A 25,193-nucleotide genomic window follows, 5' to 3' on the forward strand; every position below is an offset into this window, starting at 1 on the left:
GTGCTTGCTGGCCGGCTCGCTGGCTTCCTCACAGGATACGCTTAGCTCATTTTCTTCTCCAGTAGCTCAGGACCACCTGCCCTAGAAGGGGCACCACCTATAGTGGACTGGGCCTTCCTACATCAATTAAGACAATATCTCATAGACTTGTTCATGAACCAACCTGATAAAGTCAATTATTACTCAGTTGAGACTTGTTTTCTCCACGTGATTCAAGGCTGTGTCAAGTTGACAGTCACTCACTTGGACACACCCAGGCAGAGACAAATATATAAATGCACACGAAGCAGAGCTCCTACAAGGAAGAAAAAACTATCAGAAATAGCACTTTTTGCTTTTTTACTTAATCAGTTTTCCCTCTTCTTTCCTGAGGAAAGTGAAGGATTTTTTTTTTTTTTTTTGGTTTTTCGAGACAGGGTTTCTCTGTGGCTTTGGAGCCTGTCCTGGAACTAGCTCTGTAGACCAGGCTGGCCTCGAACTCACAGAGATCCGCCTGCCTCTGCCTCCTGAGTGCTGGGATTAAAGGCGTGCGCCACCATCGCCTGGCAGAGGAAAGTGAAGGAAACATGAAAAAAAAAAAAGGAAAGTTTTTGTTTTGTTTTTTAAATGTTTCTTTAAACATTCTGCTGAGGGGATCCCTTCTCTTAGAAAGATTAATGCAGAGCCGAAGCCAGAGAAATAATGTAGTTGAGGCTGAAGAAAGAGATGCTACAAAGCAGGCTATGTCGATTCGTGCCTATAATCCCAGCTCTCTGGAGGCTGAGGCAGGAGGTTGTGGGTTTCAAGTCAACCTGGTCTGTGTAGTGAGACTCAGTTAAAGAAAGAACGAGGAGGGAGAGTGGAAACCACGCCAGTTCTCCACCTCACTTTCAGAGGACAGCACAAGAGGGGTCTTTCTTGACTCCATTTATTAATCAGGCATTACCCTAATGCCAAAACCAAAGATATCACAAGCAGAAAACAGTGGCAGAACAAGAGCCCTCATGAGTGCCAAATCCTTCACCAAAATATCATCAAATCCAAAGAGACTTAAGCAGCATAACAAGAGATTCACCCCAGCATAACAAGAGCTTCACCCCAGGTGTGCTGATGGAAGACCACCAGGGCAGCAGCGTGTGGAAGACAGTCCTAACGGCACATATACAAAGACGTGTCTTCCCCTTCAGAATGCTACTTGTGTCCAACGCCGGGGTGGGCAGAGGAACTGGGCAAGGTCTGCAGGGGCGCTGAAACTGAAATCAGGGTTCTGAGCCAGCTAAGCTGAAGGAAGCGGCTGCATGTGAAACAGAGAGAAATTGCAGAGAGGAAAAAAAAATCAAACCGAGGGCTTCCTACATGCTAGGCAAGCAATGTCTCAACTGAGCTACAGTCCAGGGCCATTTCTCCTCCGTGTAGCCCAACCCTTCCACCCAAAAGGCTCAGCAGTTGGTCCTCCCACCTGCCAACTAAGCCAAAGCCTACAGACTAAGGCTGCCTTGGCTTGCAGCTAGCCAGATTCTTCATACAAAGCTACACCTGTATTCACCAAGGCCGGCGTCTGGGGGACCACAGGGATCCTCGAGGATTCCTTTCCATGCTGCTCTCAAGAAGAGAAGCCTTGGACCACTTTGGACCTTTTTGTGGCGGGCACACTGGCTCAACATGGTTCTGCAAAACCACAGGGCATCAGAAAGCAATCCAGAAAGCAGGCTGCAGAAGCTAATAGAGACGCTGGGCAGCCCACTCTCCACATCAGCCTGCTGGTGTCGTCAGGCTGAAAACCTGCCCGATGGGGCCCTACCACTCATCCTGGCTGGACACTTGCTCACAACGTCCTGAGGACCCCTGGCAGGGAGGGAGTTTTTGTCCTGGAGAAGGAAGGGGTGACTTCCGCCCTCCACCTAGCAGAGCTTCTTGGGAGAGTGAATCACCAAGCGGGCCAGCGAGCACTCTTGATAGAGCCCTCCAGGGCCTTCCAGCTTCCTCACTGGCGACAGAAGCCTCATTCCCTGGCTAGAGAGGTGGCCTTGTAACAGGACAGAAGGTTAGAAAAGACAACACGTGGACCCAACAAGGGCATCCAGATCCACGGGATAGGTCTAGGGAAGGGTCTTTAGTAGAAGCTCCCCTTCTCACTGTCTCGTCAACTCATTGTTTCCTCCTACCACGCAAGGTGAAAGGAAGCCCGCAGCACACCTTGGTCTGGGCATCCTCCTGACCACGTGGTACACGGGAAGGGCCAAGCTGGGAGCTTGGGGGCCCCTTACACACACCCTAACCGGCGCCTGCCAGGCCAGCCCGCCATTCAACTCCCCCCCACCCTACCCCGCCCACCTCCGTAACACACACAGACCCCTCCCAGCCTGCGGCTGCCCCACCTGGACTGTTGGAACACCTCTGGGGCGGGGCCGGCCGCTGTCAAGGCCACGTGTAGGGCCTCAGGGGTGGAGGGAGACGGACGGTCGGAGGGCGGGCTGTTCTTAAAGGCGGGTCCTGAGGTTTGCTGGCGCCTGCTGTCCTGACTTACCTGAGTTCAGCACAGTTTGATCCTGGGAGCCGTGTAAGTGAGTGCAGCGGGGGCCGTGAACAGGTAGGTGCCTTTACTCATTGGGGTGTGGGTGGGGGAGCTCAGTCCAGAGCCTAAAGAGATCTAAGGCCTCAGCCAAGGTGCAGGGGTCTCGGTCTTGGCCAGGGGTCTTGGACACCTGATTAGCGCCTGGACAGACCCAGGCGTCCTGACTCCCAGGCAGAGCTCTGAGACTGGCGGGACTAGGAGACTGCCCGCTGTCCCGCAGGCCCCGCCTGCTGCCCCAGGTGAGGCTTTCTGGATCTTGGGGAGGCAAAGGACAATGAGGAGGTAGGTTCAAATGATAGGGGTCCTGGGGTTGTGCTTTGGGGAGACTGGGATTTCATCCTCTGCTTTCCCTACCTGTGCTTATATGAGGGCCATGATAAGGAAGAAAGAGCTCAGCAAAGGAAGATCATAGGACTTTCCCAGTGCCCCAGGAGGTCCTTGCCCCAGAGTTTTGGGGAGGAGAAGAGAAAGAAACAGAGTTAGAATCTGAAGAGGAGAAGGTAGGAGGGAGCTGTAAATAGGGCAGAGCTAACTGAAATCCTTCCTAAGACACAGGCGGTGTGTGTGTGTGTGTGTGTGTGTGTGTGTGTGCGCGCGCGCGCGCACCCAGGCACTCCTTCCTAAGAGCTGAAAGGAACCAGCTAGAGAGGTGCACTGGGATGGGAGGACCTGGGCTGTGTAGCAACATCCCAGAGGAGCAGAGGAGCCTGTGTCTGGGACCAGGGGTAACTTGGGAAGGATAAATGAGAACTTGCTGAAGGGCTTCCTGCCCTCGGTGTCTCCTTGGATTCTCAGTACCAGTTGGTTCCAGAATCCCAAAAGGGGCCATGGTAGGGGAGATCTTACGCCTGTGGGAAGAGCACAGGGTGATCGTGGAGGACTGTCAGAGGCAAGAATACCCACCATGAACTCCCAGACACACACTTGTAGCCTGGGCAAGTCCCTCAGCCTTGCCAGTACTCCCCCCTCACAACTGTTGGGAAATAGAAGAAGTGTCAAGGGTCTTATTATCAAGTCACCATCAGATGGGAAAACCACTGCGATCTGTCTGGAGAGGCACAGGGACAGCCTGGGGATGAGCATGTGGGTAATCTCGAGTCCTGGTCGTGGGGGATACTCAGGTTCCAGTGCACTCTGCTCAGTGTCCCCAGCTTCCTCTGTAGGCCTGGCAGTGAACCCTGCAAGCTGCGCCTGCTCCCTGGACTCTTGGAGACTATGTGGGAAAAGCTGTGTCTTGCTTGGGCTCTGTGTCCTCAGCTGCCCCCAAGGAAGGAGCTCAGGCCAGCTCCCTTCCACTGCCATTTATAGATATGCTTCCCCACATGGCATCCCCACCCCTGGACCCAGCCAAGAAGTCAGATAACAAAGCCATAGGAGCCTGGGGTGAGGAGCTGGCCAGGCGGGTTGCAGAGAGGCCAGGCTTTTTGTCATTCAGCATATCAGGGCCCCCTCTCTGTGTCCCCTCTGCCTTTGAACTCCATGTGGCTGAAGGAGTTAAGATTGCCAAGGTCCAAAGCCTAGATTTGAATCCCAGATCTGAACCCTCTATTGGTTCCTTTCAGGATTTTGTTGTTTATTCGGTTGGTTGATTGGGTGGGGGGGTGGGGGGGATTGAGACAGGGTCTCATGTGTCTCCAGCTGGCTGTGAACTCTCTGTGTAGCTCCTCATCCTCCTGCCTCTACCTCTCTCTTGCTTGGATCACAGGTGTGTACACCACGCCCGATCCCTAAAACTTTATGGACTTTTGTGAGTCTGGGTATCTTCAGGGGCAGAATGGACGGAGGGCAGAGGCTCTGGCTGGAATGCCAAGAACAGCTGTACACGGCATGTTGGCCAGTACCTGGCACCTGATGGGGGTGCTCTGTAGCTGGGAGCCCCTTACGAGGGTGTCATACTCCGTAAGCCCCAATTTCTAGCTCATCTCCGGAACTGTCCAATGGTTTCCCATGCATCACCTTGTGGCTTCACGCTCTGACATGGGGAGGGAGGCAGCAAGGCTCAGGCTGCCAGAAGGACTAAGGTCAACACGTTCTTGTCCCACCCAGTTTTCTCACTGGTCTGTCCTAGGACCTTTTACCTCCTCCCCTACACACCACCTGTGAGAAACAAGTATGTAGCATCAAGGTTAGACAACAGGAAGAACTTTTCACAGGAAGGAGATAGCAAGTTAGGGCATTTCTTTTACTGCATGAGCCCCGGGGGGAGTGACTGTCATCTGATCCTATCACTCCCCAGTGTCTCTCTCTTACCTCTTGAGTTTCAGCAGAGTCTAGCTAGCCCACCTGCCCCACCCTGCCTGTCCAGCCCAAGCGCCTCTGTTTCCTGGATACCTTTGACTTCCCATCTGGCCGCTGGGCCTTTGCACACGCCAAACGGGCCTTTGCACATGCCACACGCCGCTTTGAACACTACCTTGCCTCCTCATTCTTACCCGCCATGCTCAGCTAGCTTCCTCTTTTCTGCTTCGTACGTCTCCTTCCTTCTCCACAGAAGTCCTCCCTGGCCTTCTCAGCGGGACCACGGAATCTCCTTCGTGTCCCCTCCCCCTGTATCTCTGCTCTTTTCATTGCAAAATGGGACAATAGTGGTACCTACCTCATCAGGTTGTTACAGCAACTTGAAGGGGCTTTTTGTATGACTCTTGGAGCCTCTGAACTTAGTGGTTCCTCATACACATCAGCTCACATCTGTTTAGAAATACACGCACGACATGGTAAGTAAGTGATTGGCAATCATCCCTTTCAGTCACTTAACCGTCACTTGCATAGGCTTAGATCTACCAGACATTGTCCTAAGCATATGATTAATTCTAGCTCATTTGTCAAATGAAGAAACTAAGACGGGGAAAAAATTACTTCCTTTGTCCAAACTTACACAGTGAGTGTCAGAGCCAAGAAACCAACTGGGCCTTTAACTGAATGAGATGCTTTGTTCTTCACTAAGGACCCAGGCAAAGGCTTCACCTACAGATGGCACTCAGATCCCACCCTCCTCTTTCAGGTCCTTGGAACTCTTGGGAGCAGGATATAACTCTGGGGTAGAAGTGAGGCTGAACAGAAGAAGCCAGAGGTAAACCGCTGGACTCACGGACGCATCATGTCCAGCTCCCTGCTGGCTGGAAGTCATGTGGTCAGCTTGACTCCCCACGAAGAATCCAGGATGGCCCTGCACCCAAGCTCAAACCCCAGCCTCCCGGCACTGTGTCCCTACTACACCACAGAGAGCTGGGGAACCCAGCCTCTGATGGCCCCCACACTCTGCAAAGGCACCTCCAGCAGGTTCCAGCCTGCTCAGCAAGCAGAAGCCAAAGCTCACTGCCCCCTGCAGCACCCTAAGGAGCAGGCCTCAGGGACCTCACAGGACCTCGACTCCTGCATTGACTTCTCACTGGAGACCCTCAACCAGATGATCCTGGAACTAGACCCCACCTTCCAGTTGCTTCCCTCTGGGACTGCTGGTCCCCAGGCTGAGCAGGCCAGCAGCATCACTTCAAAGAGCAAGAAGGAGGAACCAGAAGCCTTAGGTAAGGATTTGGGAGCACAAGCAAGAAGGGAACTGGGAGACAGAACTCGAATGAATAGGGGCTCTTCTATGAAATTTGAGGGGCAGGGGTTCTTGTCCTGTGGGGAATACAATGAGCCCTACACAAACTTCTGACCTTTCAGATTTCTCCACTGCACAAAAGGTATAAGTACAGATTTCCCTCACCAACCAACTCTGCCTGGTCCCTGAGTTTGGAAACTGGTAGACTCCAGTTTCAGGTGGTTTTTATGAGAACTCAGATGTGCTAGTCCAGGTAAGCAGCTTCCACAATGAGGTGCACATAGTTAGAGCTTCCTAAATGCAGAGTCCCTGGACCTTACTTAAGCTCTTGATGTTTCTCTTTAGAGCCGAAATTTGGTCCCCTAAAATTATCATAGGATTTCTAGATGTCCCCTGATCCCTGCTTAGGGGAACATCTCTTGAGAAAGGCCCAAGATGGATGGGATGAGAGAGAGGCAGAATGCAAGAAGTAGGGTGTAGGATGCTGATTCCCTGGTTGGGAAATACAAGTCCCAGTCTGAAGCTTCTGCCCATTTCCACGGTGTAAATTCTCCCAATTCTGAGCTACTGACAGGACGTCACCGAGCGTACGACTGAAAGTGAAGTAGTCCTGCTCTGTAGAACGGCCCTACACATCAGAGGCCATAGTGGCACACACCTGGACGCTCACTCAGCACGGAGGAGGGAGATCGGGAGTTCTAGGCTAGCCTGCACTACATAGCAAGGCCCTGTCTCCAAATTGGCGGGGAGGGAGTTTTTAAAGTAGGAGGGTTTTTTTTTTTTTTAAAGCTGGGAATGTAAGTCAGTGATAACCTAAACTGCCCTCAGCACAAAAGAAATAAAATCTCACTGTACCAATACAATAACCATAAAATCTCAGAGCCTGCATTATAGTAAGATGTGTGGGTTTTGGGTGTGTCTGACCTTCCGTATTACACACATATATTTTCATTTTTTTATTCTTTTAAATCTTCTGGAGACAAGAGTCTGTGTAGCCCAGCCTAGTTCTTACCACTCCACCTCCCCTCCTGAACACTGCAACTGGTCAGCTTTCGTTTTGAATGTAAGCTATTTCAGTATCAGTTTGCGGAATGCAGCTGTTAATAATGACCGAGTTCGGCAACCAGCTAGACGACATCAGAAGCCTGCAGTCTCCAGCTCGTAACAAGCTAGTACAAGCTGACACCAGCCACACAGCCAAGGGAATCTGGGAAGCCCTGGGTGTTGATTTGGTTCCCCACACTTGAAACATCTCGAGGGTGTTCTGGGAGTGAGGGAGCAGCAGAGGCATCCATCAAGCAGATGGAAATGTCAGGTCCCCGGGGTTCAGATAGCAGGAATCGGGGGTGCACACAGAAGCCAGGCTAGCATCCACTTCCTAAGCATTTGCTGCCTGCTAGGCCCTGTCTCTCTGCTGAGTGCCTTCTACAGGAGCTCATGTAGCCCAGGCTGACCTCAACATGCTAGGTAGCCCAGGATAACCTTAAATTTCTCATATCCTCCTGCCTCCTCTTCCCAAGCGCTAGGATTACAGGTGTGTACCGCCGGGATTGACTTGTATGGAATTCTTCTATCCTACCCCACTGAGAGGAGAATTTGACTCCATTGTACAGATGAAAAACTAAGTTAACATGGGCTTGAATAAGGAACCTGTTTAGCCTGACCCCTGGGTTCAGGCTGACCTGATGCAAGCTATTGACGTCACCTCTATGCCTTTTATTCCTCATCTATAAAATGGACAAAATAAAGAGTTCCTACCTCCAAGAGTACAGTGATTAAGAGAAAGGATTTGTTGCCTGTTTGTCACAAGTCTTGGTGAGCCATGGTAGAGTGGGGGATTGCCTGTACAGCCAGCCCCAGGGCAGTTTAGATTCTGAGATAGAAGTCGGCACAACACCCAAGCCCTCTGGCACCCATCAGGGGATCCTGGCCCCCGCTGCTTCCCCTCTTCCTGCCAAGCCTATTACAGGAGCTGTCTTCTCCTGCAGCAGCCTTCTGCTGCTGAAGGCCAGTCATGGGCACAGCACTGCGGGGAAGTGCTTTAGCCCTAATTACCGTTGGCAGGAGCCAGCACAGGGTTTTAATGTTCATGCCCCAAGGCAGGGATTCCACACGGCCAAGACCAGTTGGGGCAAGATCAGTATTAGGAGTCCACATGTAGAGGGTGGAGTGCAGGGTAGACAACAACCATCCCTTCCTCCGCTGAAGGCTTGGTGAAGAGCAGATGACTGTCAAGGCAGTGGTCCCTATCCTCAGATTGTCCAAGGACAGCCCGCCACCCAAAGCATGGGTCCATCCAACTCTGGGGAACAAAGAGTACAGAAAGATTGGCAGTGGCCAGAAGGTCCTTATTGCCCTCTGCCATGCCACTGCCGCCTCCTCCTCCTTTTTTTTAAAAAAAAAAAAAGTCTTGCTCTTTAGTCCAGGCTAACCAGCATCCAGGCAGCCTCCTACCCCAGCCTCTTTCTAGAGTTCTGGACCACAGGCACCCTCATCTCCAACCCCTACTCACATACCTCAGAAATCCTTCCTCCTAAAACATCAGGGCGAGGTCAGCACCCCCTCAAGGGGCTGGTCTTCCCTTACCAAGAGTGGCAGATGCCACACCACAGGCCCACTTTGCCCATCTCAGCCTCCCCAAACCCTTCTGTGGGCCACTGTTGCTGGCGAGAAGGATTTCACGGTCCAGGACACTGCTGAGAATTCTGGGTGAGATCCCTTATATCTTCACATCCTCAGAGTGGATTCTATCCCCCCAACTCGCCCACACCTCCTGGTGCCATCCCATGCATCCATCCTCCGAGGCACCCTATCATCAGGAAGCAGCGGAGGCTTGCCTCCCTGCCTGGTAAAGCTGGGGACTTTACTAGACACAGCTGAATAGATTGTTCGTGGACATAAGCTTCTAGGATGCAGAGTCCCTGCAGCTGCCCTGAAGGAAATCACAGGGATCTTTTTTATCCATGTGTTAGCTGAGGATGAGGAAGGAAGCCCTGGTCCTACCAAGTGGCAGATCAGGCTGTTTCGAATCCTTAAAGCCCTTGTTTCTGTCTGTCTCCTTAAACTGGAGTTTGTTTAGAGGAAGCCGACAGGCTTCTCCTCTGAAACGCACCCCTCCTCCCCGCACCTCTCTGAAACTCTGTCAGTGCTCCCCTTCCTTGCCTCCTGTTCCCCTCTCTTTATACTCGTCCTTCAGAGTCACCACCCCAGAGGGATCCTGGCTCCTAGACCCAAACACCATCTCCCTTATCCTCTCTACGACCTCCCACCCCATCCTTGGATCAGGTCCCCACATTTCATTTTCCAGCAGTTTCTGCCAGGCAAGGCTGTTTGCCAGTCCCAAGGGCAGGCTGTTTAATAACTGTCTCTCCTCCCCCCACCCACATGCCCTCCCTTCACCGGCCAGGCCTGCGGCTGGCGCCTGCATCCACCCTACACTGCCGGGACTTGCCCCACAGGCCCGTAAACAGCGGCTGCACCCCAGGGATGGGGTGGGAGCTTCCACCTCCCCAACCATATCCACCTCAGGACAAGGAGTGGGGGGTGAGTCACAACACAGGCCCCTCCCACCCTGCTCAGCTCCCAGGCAAGGTCTTAGATATTTTTATGACCCATGAAGTTGTGGGCTAGGACCCTCACCAGGTCAGGAGACACACACCAGAGCAGACAAACACCAGGAAGGCCTTAGAATGGGATCCCAAAGAGTTCCTCTTGTCCTAGAAGAGGCCACAAACACAGCTCAGGGGAAGAAATTGGGGCTTTCCACTCCTTTAGTTCTGTGGCATTGGACAACTCAGCCTAGCTGAACCTTGAGTTCTTATTGGTTACACAGGGGTCAATAGCATTTTAATAGAGCTGCCGTAACAGGACAGGATATGCTATGTTCCATGCTAGCAATTGCCTGTCTTTGGCAAAAGTGATGCAAGAAACCTCAACTCCTACTTCCACTTAATCTCCAACCCAACCTGTTACCTCCTCTGTAAAACCAATGTCTGGCCTACCCAAGGGCCATGCTGAGGGTTAGCGGTGGTTATGGGCATAAACGGTATAAAGTCTTTATAAAGATAGAAGCTAACCAGGTGGTGGTGGTGCACCTAGTGAGTTCTAGGACAGCCAGGACTGTTACACAGAGAAGCCCTGTCTCAAAAAAAAATCAATCAATTAATAAATAAATACAAAAATAGAAGCTGGGGCGGAGGTGCAGCTCAGTAAAAGGCCTTGCCTAGCATTCATGAAGCCCTGGGTTCTATCCCCAGTACTCCAGGTGACACATAAAAACTAGATGCTGTGGCTTCTACCTGTGCTCACTGAGAAAGTAGAGACAAGATTATCAGAATCAGCTCAAGGCTATCCTGGGGTACGGAAAGAGTTTGGGGCTAGATTGTATCTCAAAAGGTTTTGGTTCGGTTTGGTTTTCAAGACAGGGTTTCTCTGTGTAACAGCCTTGGCTATCCTGGAACTCGGGTTTGTAGACCAGGCTGGCTTTGAACTCAGAGGAATCTATCTGCCTCTGCCTCCCAAGTGCTGGGATTAAAAGGGTGCATCATCAACACCATCCAACAATTTTTTTTTTTTTTTTTAGTTTTTTCGAGACAGGGTTTCTCTGTAGCTTTGGAGCCTGTCCTGGCACTAGCTCTTGTAGACCAGGCTGGCCTCGAACTCACAGAGATCCACCTGCCTCTGCCTCCCGAGTGCTGGGATTAAAGGCGCCACCACCGCCCGGCCTCCAACAATTTTTTTAAGTGAAGGAAAGGAACTTGCTGGCCTCCTGAAAAAAAAATCTATGTCACCCTCACAGCCCTCTGAGAGCCTACCGTGCAGTTCCCCGTGTCTCCTCTGTCACTCAATTCTCTTAAGCCAAAGATCCCCATTTCAGCTAGTGAGGGGCTTCCACTGAGGGGTTCCCAAGAGCAGCTGGTAGGGAAAGCTCTTTCCATGAGGAGTTCTGCCACGAATCAGGCTCCATTCATCTGTTTGCTCCTTGGCACCACCCTAGAGGGCTGGGTCTAGATCTCCGCTTTGCAGATAAGGAAACTGAGGCCAAGAGAGGTCTGGAAAGTTACTCAGTGCCGCCTGGCTAGAAAGAGATAACGTCAAGATTCCCGCCCAAGTTTGTGTGGCTACAAAGCCAGGCTGTCTCTGCATTCCCTGAACCAGCAAGCCCGAGTCAGCCCACCAGCCCTGTGCATCTGATAGAATGCCCACTTCCACCCAGGACCCCGGGTTCAGGCACCATGGGCTCATGGGAAGGAGCCATGAGTACCCAGGGCAGGCTGGCCTCCAGAGTTCTGAACAGGGGAGGGATGAGCTGTTTTTAGTAAACTGAGTGCTCTCCAGGGCCCTACCCTAATTTCCAGCCTGGGAAACCATGGATAGGATTCATGACCCTCTGGGGGGGACAGCTTGTGCACCCCCAGTTTCCACCACCTTTGCCAGATAGCGCTCCACCCATCGATTCTCTCTGACTCCTGGCTCTCACCAATGCTTTCTTTCTCCCCCCTCCCCCAACAAAGATATAAAGTACATCGAAGTGACCTCTACCAGATCAAGATGCTTCGACGGTCCCCAACGCTGCTCCAGCCCGTGTGTCACTCCACCCTTTGGCTCCCCACGCAACGGCAGCCTCCTTTTCTCCAGAGACATTCCCCGAGAGACTCGAAGCAGCAGCGAGAGCCTCATCTTCTCTGGGAACCAGGGCAGGGGTCCCTCTCCCTACACCCCATCTTCCCTTAGCAGTTCCAGCTCTGGCCAGGAAAGCAGGGCCTCAGGCTCCCCACTGGCCACTCCTCCAGGTTGGGAGAAAGGGCCACGGGCCCCACAGCGGGGCAGCAGGGTCTCTGTGTTGTCAGCCAGCCCCACGTCAGATGTCAGCTATGTATTTGGAAGGTAAGTCCATGACGTTGCGTGCATGGTGACACACATGGCCACAGACACACACACAACAGAAGGGCACTCTGTTCTGTGAGCAAAATGTACAGGCATCAAGAATAGAAGAATACACGTTGTCTGGGCAGTGGTGGTACACTCCTTTAATCCCAACACTTAGAAGGCATGGATCTCTGTGAGTTCAAGGCCAGCCTGATTTACAGAGCTAGTTCCAAGACAGCCAGGGCTACACAGAGAAACCCTGTCTAGGAAAAGAAAAAAAAGAATACATGTCTTTTCTACCATCATAGCCATTTCTATCTCAAATTCCCCTCAAAGCATTTAGATAATAATTCAGTGTCCTGAACTCATGGCTTCCACTGACCTTTTGAGAATAGAGTACTACATTGATGAGACCTGTCTTCTTCCCATCCCCCACATGACCCATCTGGAGGAAGGGTCATTAAAATTCGGGGGTGGGACTTGGAGAGGGACCTCAATGGTTAAGAGCACTGCCTGCTCAGGCTTAGGACCCGGGTTCAGTTCCCAGCCCCCACACCACAGCTCACAGTCATCTGTTACTCCGGTCCTGGGAGATCCAGTGCCCTCCTCTGACCCCCCACAATCACTGTCCACACACAGCACACAGGTGCACACACAGGCGAGACCCTCGCACACGTAAAATAAGTAATTATTGAAAAAATAATAAATCAATCTCAGGAGTATAAACAGACTTGGGGGCCTGAGATGAAACATCTTGGAATGAAAGCCCCTTTCCCCACTCCCTGTGCCACTGACAAAACTAGGTAAGAGGCTTCAACCCCCTGGGCAGGGATCCCTGGTCACTGATCTTAGGCCTCCCAGTCGAATCGCACAACAGCCCATCCTGCTCCAGGATAACCAAACCACAGGACCTCAATCCCACACACCAACTCCAAAGGCATTGGCCATGGTGGTCCCAGGCATAGGAACCAGGGATCCACCACCATGCTTGCTGGCCTAGCGGTGTTAGTCTCCTCCAGCTAGAGCCTTGCTCCGCGCCAGCCACAGGCATGTCCGGCCCAGGTACAGCGGCCTCTCTGCCGGCCTTTTGAGAGTGCTGGGGCATGGAGATCCTCCTGTGTGTGATGGTTCTGTCAGATCAGCCTGACTGGGAAAGCAGGGGAAACCCAGGCCAACGGAACTGCTGGAGGTTAAACCCACCGGTCAGCTTAAGTGACAAAAAGTCCCCCGGTTCTAGGAAGGTTCTGTACCCTGCTGCACCCTTGAAATTCAGATAGGGTACTCTTTGCTCTGGGTTTGGGGTGAGAGTATATGCAGTGCTCTATTTGACCCCAGATAGGGCCCCCAGATGGCTAGATTCCAGAACACAGCGCTGGTCCCCAGTCACCACCCGACACCCTAATATTCCGTCTGCTTTCTTCTGCAGCAGCCAGTCCCTCCCACACTCAAGCCTCTCCAGTTATCAGTCATCTTCGCGATCCTTGGTGAGTCCAGCCAGCTCCTCTTCCAGCCTTCACAGCCTGGACCGAGGGTCCCCGTGTGTGAGACCTGGTGATGCCCAGGCTCCCAGCAACCCAATACCGAACATGGGCCAGCCCCAAGCAGCCTACTGTCCTCCAGTCGCCAAGGAGCAGGCCAGCAGTTGCCCCGCTTCTATCACCAACTCCATGGTGGACGTACCCATTGTGCTAATCAATGGGTGCCCAGAACCACAGTCTCCCCCAGCCCGGCAGACACCAGGACACCAGGGCTCTGTCCAGCCTCGGGCTGCATCTCCCAGCCACCCCTGTCGGGCTCTAGAGAGCCACAGCCAGACTCTGCCAGATGGTCCTGTCGCTGCATCTCCAGACGGTACGTTGTAATCCAACACCTTTAGCATCGGAGGATTTAGTTAAGAGGACTAGTCAAAGACCAAGGGGACTGGGCAACAGGCAGTTAACACTTTTATCAACTACCCACTTTTAATGACTACCGCAATGTTGGTGCACCAAGCATTGTGCCAGGGTGTGAAGATACACAGATGGGTACAGTCTAGAAAGAGTGACCCAACCCAAGACCTCCCGTAGAGTATAGACGCTTCATAGGTGACAGATGAAGGAGTGGATTAGGCAGCTTGGAGCCTGGAGGAGGTGACACTGAAGCTAGCCAGCACCCAGAGGAAGGGATAAAAGGCATTCCTTGCAGGGATAGCTGTGACCTCATAGCTAGGGCAATGTGCCCGCACAGCACTGCGAGGAAACTTGTGGGATGTTAGGTGCAGGTCACTGGGAATAGTGGCAGATTGTGGCAGAGTGGCAGAGGCCAAACTAAAAAGTGGGTTGTACTCTTTTGACAACAAGGGCCATTTTACTCTTTAGACAATAAGAAACGGAAGCAGGGGTCAGCAGTGCAAACGCAATGGTTCACCATGGAATCTGCCTGGCAGGAGGGTTATGAGACTGGAACCAGGGCTGGGCAGCTGGGGTAAGGGAGGAAACAGAACCTGAGGCAATCTGAACAAGATGTGTGGTAACTAACTGGCTAACCCAAGGAGAGACGAGAGTATATCAGTCCTCGCTCTGACGTTCATGGATGACAAGACCATACAGGGGCAAGCAGGGAATGGAACCAAGGCATTCCAACACAGATGGCTGAAAACCACAAAATAGCAAACACCCTTCTTCCCGGAGCCTGTGACTATAGACATCCAAAGAACCCAAAGCAGTAAACACAAGTTCAGCTGGAGCACCCTTGGGGTACGCACCTCCCATGAGCAGAGACCCAAGGACTTAGTCCCAGACTCTCCTCCCTCAGCTAACAGGAGAAAATGGCACCTCAGGCAGGCCTTTCAAACAGCAAACTCATCTACTACTGGGGGGAGGGGCATGTGCCACAAAACACATGTGAAGCTCAAAGTACTTTTTTAAGTGGGTCGACTCCTTCCATCTTTATGTGAGTCCAGGGGATCAAACTCAGGTTGTCAGGCCCTCATGCCAAGAGGTATGACCCGCTGAGCCATCCTGCCAACTCTATTTCCAGCCTTTGTGATAGGGTTTAATTCTGTAGCCAAGCTGGCTTACCCCAATGCAATCCTCCTGCCTCAGCTTCCCAACTTCTGGGATGACAGCCATGAACCACCACCTGGCTTTATGGGGTGTTAGGGATCGAACCCAAGGCTTCATGTGCGCTAGGCAAGCACTCTACCCACTAAGCCACGGCTCCGGTGGGGTTTTCCTCTTTAGGCTATTTAGAGAGACCCTAAAGGATCCCTGGGAAGAGGAGCAGGACAGGTCTCCAGCATTCTCCCCTGTTGCCTCTCAGCCACCCTCTACCCAGTTGATAGGGTGCCCTTCTCTGTCTGTCTCCAGGTGCTGTCAAGAGCATGCAGCCCACCATGAAGTTCGTGATGGACACATCCAAATACTGGTTTAAGCCAAGCATTACCCGAGAGCAAGGTAAGGCCAGCATTGTATTTTAGGGGACAAGTGTCCCCGTAACTATGTCTGGCGAGTACTATGCAGCAGGGAGATGGGACCTTGGGTCACGGTGGTTAGGAAGGTGGCAAATAGCAGCCCGTGGAAGGGTGGGTGACCTGCTAGTCTTATTAGGAATTGGGAAGTAAGCAAAACCTGCAGAAAGTAGACAGGAGCAAGGACTTCCTGGGGACAGAAGGTTGTGTGACTTCTCTGGGAGGACTCTGTGGGGAGGGGCAGAGAGAGTGTCTGTGCAGAGTGAATCAGCCTCTAACCAAACACTGTTCCAGCAATTGATCTGCTGAGGAAGGAGAAGCCAGGTGCTTTCGTCATCAGGGACAGTTCCTCCTACCGGGGCTCCTTTGGCCTTGCCCTGAAGGTACAGGAGACGCCAGCTTCTGCCCCAAACCGACCAGGTACGTACCTTTCTCTTGATCACCTCAGGTCCTCACCATGGTGGACTCTGTCCCAGTTTGACAGTGACGATCAGGATGACTCCCAGGAAGAGAGTCCTGGCTCTCCCAGCTGCCCTCCAACACCTAGGCACCATGAAGAGCATCTCTAAATGCCTGAGATGCCCTGCCTCCTCAAATTCCCTGTTCCACCCTTTAAGGATGGAGGAGGAGAAAGGTCCCAGCCTCTCCTCAGGCTGCTGTCTTCCGAGCACTTCTGTCTAGCCTGGATTTATCTCCAGGAGCCTAATATGACTAATGCATGTGTGGGCTTATCACACTCCCAATATCTTAACGTTCTTGTAATAACTCACCACGTGTTCAATAGCTCATCCTGCTGGGCGGTGCCCTTTGATCCCAGCTCTCAGGAGGCAGAGGCAGGCAGATCTCTGTGAGTTCGAGGACAGCCTGGTCTACAGAGCGAGTTCTAGGACAGCCAGGGCTACACAGAAACTCTGTCTTGTTAAAAAAAAAAAAAAAACAAATAGCCCATCCTGCGTGAGAGAGCTTATCACATGTGTAACTGCTAATCACATGTGTGTGATAGCGTGTTTGCTATCCTATGACCTCATGGGCTTATCTGGTAACTCAGCACACACATCTCTGAGGGGTCTACCACATGCCAGACCCTGTGTAAGAACTAGGCATGGCGGGGACTCACTCCCCTGCAGAAGCCACCTCATTGGGGAGTTCAGGTGAGAACAAAGAATGACCATGCTACAGGTCCCAGGGTAACAGTCCCCTCTCTTAAGCCTAAGGGTGAGGCTCAGGAAGTGAATGACACCCCCCAAGGAATTAAGACATAGAATGAGGATGGACTACCCAACCTTGGGTAGTTGGGCGGGGGGGGGGGGGGTTGGCTCAGTGGTAGAGTCCTAATAAGGGTTACAGCCACAGCAGGGGTGAGGAGTGGGGGGGGGCAATCAGCCACCTCTGGGGCAGGTGTTGGTTTTCAAGGAAGCTTTTCAAAGAGCCTCCCAAGAGCCCAAATGGAGGAGGAATCTGTGGTTGGTGAGGTCAAAGGGCACTCTGCTGCCTGTCAAAGCCAGCCTTGTTCCTGCAGGGAGGAGCTGATGGGAAACAATGGCACCTGGGATGGGCTGGGCTGAGCGAAGGCGCTGCCACTTTGAAGCCCATGAACACGGGCTTCCTAGGTGCAGCCTCACAGGGAGGCAGAGGCTCCTGTGAACCTCAGAAGGATCTGGAAGAAGTGGGCGGGGTCCTGCGGGCCAGGCTTTGGCTAACATGGAGCTCTGAAACAAAATCCTTTCTTCTTTGTTCAGGTGAGGACAGCACTGACCTTATACGTCACTTCCTGGTGGAGTCTTCAGCCAAAGGGGTGCATCTGAAAGGAGCAGATGAGGAGCCCTACTTTGGTAAGCCTCCCCAGCCTCCCCCACCTCCCCAGCCTCTGCAGCCTCCAGGCCTCTCCAACCTCCCTAGTCTCTGCAGCCTCCACAGCGTCCATAGCCTCCACAGCTTCCCTAGCCTCCCCAGACTCCCTCCCCTACCTCCCCAGCCTCCCCAGCCTCCACCCTCCCCAGCCTCCAGGCCTCCCTACCCTTTCCAGCCTCCAGGCCTCCCCAACTTCCCTAGTCTCTGCAGCCTCCACAGCTTCCCTAGCCTCCCCAGCCTCTCTCCCATCTCTCCCCAGCCTCCCTACCCTTCACAGCCTCCCCAGCCTCTACCCTCCCTACCCTCCCTAGCTTCCCCAGACTCTGCAGCTTCCACCCTCCCCAGCCTCCACCTTCTCCAGCCTCCCCAGCCACCCCAGCCTCCAGGCCTCCAGGACACGGTCTCCTGCACTGTGAAGGAAGGGGGCTGGGAAAGCCCTATTTACTTACTCAGGGCTTCCTGCTTCTTTGCAGGGAGCCTCTCTGCCTTTGTGTGTCAACACTCCATCATGGCCCTGGCCCTGCCCTGCAAACTCACCATCCCACACAAAGGTAGGTGCTGGGTCAGCCCTATGGGCTCTTACTAAAAGTGGCTACCGAAGTGGCCACTTCAACCTTGTTTATGACTTATTTTAGGGTCAGTATGACAAGTGCCTGATCTGGACTAGGTCCATGTCTCTCGATTTCCCGTTTATGTCTGCTCCTCTGAGCCCCCCAGTGCCCACCACACACACACACACAAATAAGAACTTGTTTTTGTTTTTGTTTGTTTGTTAGGGTTTGCGTTTTTGTTGTTGTTGTTTTGGTTTTTTGTTTTGTTATTGTTGTTTTTTTTTTTCGAGACAGGGTTTCTCTGTGTAGCCTTGGCTGTCCTGGAACTCACTTTGTAGACCAGGCTGGCCTCTACTCACAGAGATCCGCCTGCCTCTGCCTCTGCCTCCCGAGTGCTGGGATTAAAGGCATGTGCCACCCCTGCCCTTCAAGAACAACCATCTTTTAGACATACCCAAAGTGTCAGCACCCAGATTCAATGAGATTGTTCAGGCCACAGTGCCTGGCCCGGAACAGACCTCAGAGCAGCGGTTCTTACCTGTGGGTCATGACCCCTGCAGGGGTGAGGAGGGGTCAGATGAACCTTTCACAGGGGTTGCATGCCAGATATTTACATTATGATTTATTACAGTAGCAAAATTACAGTTACGAAATAGCAATAAAAATAATGTTATGGTTGGGGGTCACCACAACATAAGAAACTGTATTAAAGGGTCACAGCATTAGTAAGGTGGCATTAGGTCACTGGCTTAGAAGGCAATCTAACAGTCTGGGTGAACAAATCTGGTATTATTCCCCCACACATACCGCCACCACCCTTATAACCTATAGGTAAGCAATGAGGCTGTGGTCTTTCCCTGTAGCTCCAGCACTTGGGAGGCCGAGGCAAGGTGACCAGGGACTTGAGACTACACAGTGAGTTCCGGTCCAGTCAGCACTATGTAATAAGACTGATTTAAAAAAAAAAGGCAGAAAGGAAAAGAGGAAAGGGTGGGGGAGAGTCCACAGGCCCACAGCTCAGTTCAGCAGCCTCAACCACAGCCTGCAGCCCCCTAGGAGCTCCCAGACCCAGGGGGTCATCTCAGTTGTGCAGGAGGAAGGTGGAGCAGGTGCAGGAAGAGCCCTAAACAAGCGATGGAGACACAGCACCCCTACTCTGCAAAGAAGAGGATGGGGGGCGGGGTCCAAAAAAGAGGTCAGGGGCTTGTGGGGACAGGGTCAGAGCAGCAGGCCCAGACTTGGGAGCCTGGCAGGGAGAGGTGGGAAGGGATCAAAAGGCTCGCAAGCTAGGCAGAGCAGCGGTCCTCGTGGCTCTAATTGAGGCAATCACACCTGGCTTCCCAGCCTGTCACTTCCTGGAGGTGGGGGCGGCTGTGGGAGGTGTTCAAAGGGATTCTTGCCGGCTGCTCCCCTGAGATCCACTCGTTCTTCCCTCTCCCCTGGGGCGCCTCTGTTCAGAACTGGGAGGCGCAGAACCAGCGCTGGACTCCCCCACGCATGGCCAGACCTCTTGCCTGAAGATATCGGCTGGTGAGTGGTATAGGGGAGGTACCGCGTTCACCGCACCCTGGAGACCACTTCCCAACCCCATGAACACACACGCACACAGACTCACACAAGCCCACACATGCTTCCCATTACTGCTTTGTTTCTGCAGCCTTAACAGCCCACGGCACAGCCCCTCCTTGGCCTCATAAACCAAGGAGATGAGAGGCTGCCGCTGTGGGCCAGTGGGGAGGAAAGAGGACTGGGCACTGGGGAGGGGGAGGGAGGCAGGGGAGGGTTCTGGTAAGCCAACACTCATGTACATATTGCACACATATCTGTAATAGTGTCTCTCTGTGTTTGAGATTCCTGCCCTGGGGGTGGTCTCCAGGTCTGGATCCTCTGTTGGGGGGTGGGGTGGGGGGTGAGGTCTGAATCTTAAGGGTTTCAATGCTCCCTACTTCCAGGGCCAAGCATCCATTAGCACTCAGTGGCGGCTCCTACTTTGTGACCGCCTCCCCCTAAACACTGGCTCCCCTCCTCCTGTTCTTTTTCTCTCTCCCTGTTCTCACCAAAGGGTGGCTGGGAGGATCATAGGTAGAGGAAAAGAAGTTCTGGTTACCCTCTGACTCCTAGTCTGTTTGGTGGCTCTGAGGGTCCCTCTGGATTCCTAAAGAAGAGAGGCATTCCCTCTGCCCTGTTCCTGTCCCTGGACCCGAGCCCAGCGATTGTAAGACCCTGGCTACAGACCCCTCTCATATCTGCATCCCATAGGCTGCCACACCCTGTACCTGAGCTCGGTGAGCGTGGAGACCCTGAGCGGAGCCCTGGCTGTGCAGAAGGCCATCTCAGTCACCTTGGAGAGGGATGTCCTCCCCACACCTACCGTGGTCCATTTCAAAGTCACTGAACAGGGCATCACTCTGACAGATGTCCAGAGAAAGTAAGGGCCTCTTCTAGCTCCTGGGCTGCAAGGCTAACAGAGCAGCATTGGAGGGAAGGCGTGGGACAGGGGTCAGCACCCCAGATGGGAAGGACTAGCAAATGCTGGGTGATACCAGACAAGGTCCCTGCCTTCCCTAGGCCTCCGTCATTGGAACCAACAGGGTTTAAGTTAGGCAGTTTTCATTGCGTGCTGATTAAATCTGTGAATAGACCAGACACTAATGACTCCTCAGACGGTGCAATGAGCTCGCCCCAGGACTTGGAGACTCAACCTATCCAAAGCGTTCCCTAATTTAACCAAGCAAGAGTAGACCAAGCTGTAACTCCTGGCCTCACAAAATGAATGCCATGGGGGTGGGTGGCAGAAGACCCCAGTAGAAGAGCATGAGGCAGATCTATTCCATAGGAGGAGAAAGTGAAGGAGAAACCATGACGGGTTGTAAGAACCCTACTAGGACAGGACGTCTGAGCTTTGGGGGACCCAGAAATGCTGAAATGGGGTTCACGGCGTAGGAATAGACCCTCATCAGCCTGACTTTTCTTCCTGCATCCACCCAGGTTGTTTTTCCGACGCCACTACCCACTCGCCACCCTCCGCTTCTGCGGAATGGACCCTGAGCAACGGAAGTAAGTTCAAGGCTGAGTTAAGCTAAGAAGGCCGCTCCAGGCCTAGCTGCCTTCCACAGTACCTGGATTGAAATAGCAGAGGTGGCCTGTGAACCCTAAGAGGTCGGGGATCAGGCCAGGTCGGGCATGGCAGAGTGGAGACATGACTCCCACTGTTCATTAGAGTCCTGAGGAGCCGGGCAGAGCCCCATCACTCACTCCTTTTGTGTCCCTTTCTTTCAGGTGGCAAAAGTACTGCAAAGCTTCCAGGTAAGCCCCTCCCACCACTCAGTGGCTCTAAGAGGTGGCCCTGTGCCAGGGTTCCAGACCTGACAGAAAGAGGGCAGGCCAGGTTTGGCAGCACACACCTGTAATCCCAGAATTTAGGAGTCTGAGGCAGGAGGATTACTATGAATTCGAGGCTAGTTCCAGCTAGCCTCGTCTATGTAGTCAGTTCCAGGCTATACATAATGAGATCCTATTGTAGGCAGAGGAGGTTTCTGTCCTGCCAGCCAGCTCCCAAATAACCACACAGAGACTTATTATTAACTGCAAATGCTCGGCCAATAGCTTAGGCTTGTTACTAACTAGCTCTCACAATTTAAATTAGCCCATATTTATTAATTCACATGCTGCCACATGGCTCATGGCTTGTTACCTCATTCTCTACACATCTTGCTTCCTCTGCCTCTGGCTGGTAACTCCACCCTTCTTCCCAGCATTCTCCCAGCTTGACTCTCCCACTTAACCTCTTCCTGCCTAGCTATTGGCCAGTGAACTCTTTATTAAATCAATGAGAACAACACATCTTCACAGTGTACAAGAGGATTATTCCACAGTGCCATATCTCAATAGAAATAAAGGAAGGAGGGGAGGGAGGGAGGGAAGAAGAGAGGAAGGAAGGAAGGAAGGGAGGAAGGGAGGGAGGGAAGGAGGGAGGGAGGGAGGGAGGGAGGGAGGAAGGAAAGAATAGTGTTTCATCTTGGTCTTAGGAGCCAGTGTGGTATGGCTCTTATGAGATCCCCCAGTCTGGAGCCTGAGATGTTATACCAGAGGCACAGGTTGTATCTCAGAGCTGTAGGGATGATTATCAAGTACATTCTTGTCCTAATGGAGCTTCCCAGTCTTGTCCTCAGGAAGCCCCATTCAAAATGGAGACCCAGAGTCTGAAATAAGTGCTTGCCCAGTTGGACAAGGGAGGCCCTTCTTCCTTTAGCTGCCTCATTAATAGGAGGTACTAAAGTGTCGGGGAGGTGACCCAGTGAGGAAAGTGTCTGTCACCCAAGCATGAGGACATGAGGTCAGAGCCCCAAAACCCATATGAAAAGCCAACCGGTATGTCTATAACTCCAGTGCTGGGGAGGCAGAGCAAGCGGATTCCTGGTGCTCATTGGCTGGCCAGCCTAGCCAATGGGTGAGCTCTAGATTCAGTGAGAAACCTTGTCTCAAAATTAGTAGAGAGCAATTGAAGAAGACATCCAACACCAACCTCCACACACATGCATGGACACATGCCATGTCCCCGCAAACAAGTACATACCACACGCACACAAGACGCAGTACACAAGATACTGCAGCCGGCTGGCTTGGGGAGAAGCAGTGAGGCGCAAGCTGAGTGTCCTCCCCTTCCAACACCTCCCTCAGCTTGATGCCTCTCCTCCCTAGCCCACATCCCCACAGACTGTCTTCTCTCACCAGGATCTTTGGGTTTGTGGCCAAGAGCCAGACGGAGACACAAGAGAACGTGTGTCACCTCTTCGCAGAGTACGAAGCAGTCCAGCCAGCTCTCCAGGTCATCAGCCTGGTGACTGCCCTGATCCAGGATGCAGACAGGGTGTAGGAGAAGGGAGCTGCCTATGGACCTTCCCTGACATCTCAAGAGACTTTCCCTGGCCGTGCCGCTGTGGTCACATCGACAGACCTGACTGTCGGACCTGAGGACAGAGCAAGTTGAAGCTTTTGAGCCTGCTGTGACATTAGCAGTAACCTTCACCCAATTCTTGGGCCTCAGGCTCTTCAATTATATATTATAAAGAGACCCATCCGCAAGAAAAACGGTCCCTCGGAGACTCAGCTGGGAATCTTCAGTGTGTTCTTTCAAGCTGCTGAAGCCCACCCACATCCAAGACTCCCTGTGTAAAAATTGTCTGCAACGACGCTCTGTCTTCGTCAGCTTGAACTCTCCCTACGTGGCAGATTGAGCCAGAGACCTATGACCCCTGCAAACAGCAAACAGCAGGTGCTGGGTCAGAACTTGTAGGCTCCCTGGCTGGAAGCTGGTGATGGTGGGTGCAGTTTGGGGACAGGTTCGATTTCCCTCACACCTGTCCCTTCCCTGCTGGCCCAGGATTCTTTTGTTTTCAAGACATGGAACGGTTTGGGGGTTGTGAATGTAACTCAGTTGCTAGACGGTTTGCCTGACAAGGACAAGGGCTGTGGTGAGTGCTGGAAATTCCAGCACTTGAAGGGGCAGGAAGATCAGAGGTTCGGGGTCATTCTTAGCTACATAATGAATTTAGGTCAGTCTATGCTATATGAGACCTTGTTGAGGGAAAGAGAAAGAAGAAGAAGAAGAAGAAGAAGAAGAGAGAGAGAGAGAGAGAGAGAGAGAGAGAGAGAGAGAGGAGAGAGAGCGAAAGAGAGAGAGGGAGGGAGGGGGAAAGAGGGAGAGAGGAGAGAGAGATTAAAGTTTTCACAGATCTCACCGATGAGCGTCACAGCCTTCACCTGCAAACACCACACTCCCAATTCGGGTCTGGGGGGTACCACTCCAAGAAGGAGCTGCTGTGGGAAGAGGGTTTCAAAATGGGCAGGTGCCTGCAAGGTCCAAAATCTATGATGGAGAGGAGACAGGGTCAAGAGCCTCAGCCAGAGCAGACCTGTCAGCACAGTGCATGTACCCTATAACGCAACCCATTTCAGCTTGCTTTGGGGGACCCATCAAATGCTGTCAGAGTCAAGTCTGAGCACAGAACGGGAGTGAGTTTTCGTACCCCTTGCTTCTTCCGCTTTGCGATCAAGGTTCTGTCAGCGTCGCCTTCTCTAATGCAGTATTTAAAAACGTTCTCACATCTGGAGATCTGGGCATTGCAGTCTGATCAATTCCTAGCCATCTGGTGGAACTTTCTGGATTCCTCTGATTTTAGGTATCATTTGCCAAGGCCTTGGGATCTTTTCCCCAAGAGCAGGCTAGGAAAGTCCCTGGCCACTGCAGTTACAAACGTGGGCTATTGTCTCTAGTTGGTCAACTGCTCTGTGAGGTTGGCCCAGGATTCTGAAGGCTAGCTTGGCTGTGCCTGTGGGGCTAGCTTAGTAGAAGACCCTTGTCCCCACGGTCAGTAAAGTCTCCGCAGTGCTCACATTCTTAATGTCTAATCCGTCCTTCCCAATATATTACAGATGAATATCACCCCCCCCCCATCTTTGCTTTCAATTTCTTGATAAGCACGTGCCCCAAAAGAGGTATCACCGCTGCCTGGCATTGCTCTCATAACCTACATCTGGTGGATGGGAAAGAGAGACCCTGTTGCTATAGTACAGATAGAGGTGCATTTCCCTGCCCCAACTCCATTCTTGCTGGGTCCTCCAGTTCCAACACACACACTATGTGGAGTCACCAGCCTTACAAACACAAGGGGGCAGCAGAGAGTCAAGAATACAAAGAGGCAGCGTCTCGAGCTGGTTGAAGAAGTTGGGCTCTTTCCCTCCCACATTCAAGACGGGCCTGCAAAAACTGTTGCTCTTCTTCCAGCCTGCCGGCCTCCTTAGGAGACTATGCCATGGCATGCAAGGGGACACTCACAGAAGCCCGCTGTAACTCAGCGTGGAGCAAGTGTCTATCCCCTCCTGTCGTCAGCCTACCGGGCACCATTGTCATTGGCCAAGGTCAGACCTGAGGGATTATGGTTTCAACTCAGGAAAAGCAAATCAGATGGGGAATGTAGGGGTGGAGTGGGGAGGATGCTAGGCTCGCATTGCAGGCTAAGACTGGCCCTTCCAGCATTAGATCGGGCTCGTTCCACCCATTCTAGGCTTAGTGGGAAGAGTCCCCATACATCCTGTGTACTTCGTGGAAAATAAAGTTTCTTTGTACAATAGCCGGTTCTGGACATCCAGAGCTATCTCCTGAGTGCTGAGCTGAGAAGGGCACCCAGCAGAACAGAGTGTGACCATATGTCTGCATTGCCCACCGAGGCCAGAAGAGGGTGCTGAAACTCCCCTGGAGTTAGATGGTTGTGAGCCACTGTGTAGTGCTGGAAATTGAACCCAGGTCCTAATCACTGACTGAGTCGTCTCTCCAGCCTGCAGGGTAGTGGATTTTTTTTCTGTTTTTGTGGTCAT

At 52.5% G+C, this 25,193-nt stretch overlaps 1 protein-coding gene across 1 annotated transcript; it reads left to right on the forward strand.

The window, feature by feature from the left end:
- Positions 1–2,409: 2,409 nt before the first annotated feature.
- Tns4 (tensin 4) lies at positions 2,410–25,072 on the forward strand. Its single transcript, XM_075990794.1, has 13 exons — positions 2,410–2,569; positions 5,556–6,078; positions 11,612–11,984; positions 13,393–13,817; positions 15,314–15,400; positions 15,709–15,834; positions 17,154–17,246; positions 17,739–17,816; positions 19,275–19,346; positions 20,076–20,244; positions 20,805–20,873; positions 21,096–21,122; positions 22,551–25,072. The coding sequence occupies exons 2-13, from the start codon at positions 5,652–5,654 to the stop codon at positions 22,690–22,692; spliced, it is 2,088 nt and encodes a 695-aa protein (XP_075846909.1). The 5' UTR covers positions 2,410–2,569; positions 5,556–5,651; the 3' UTR covers positions 22,693–25,072.
- Positions 25,073–25,193: the final 121 nt, after the last annotated feature.

This window comes from Microtus pennsylvanicus, chromosome 11 (assembly GCF_037038515.1).
Source record: "Microtus pennsylvanicus isolate mMicPen1 chromosome 11, mMicPen1.hap1, whole genome shotgun sequence".
Lineage (NCBI taxonomy): Eukaryota > Metazoa > Chordata > Mammalia > Rodentia > Cricetidae > Microtus > Microtus pennsylvanicus.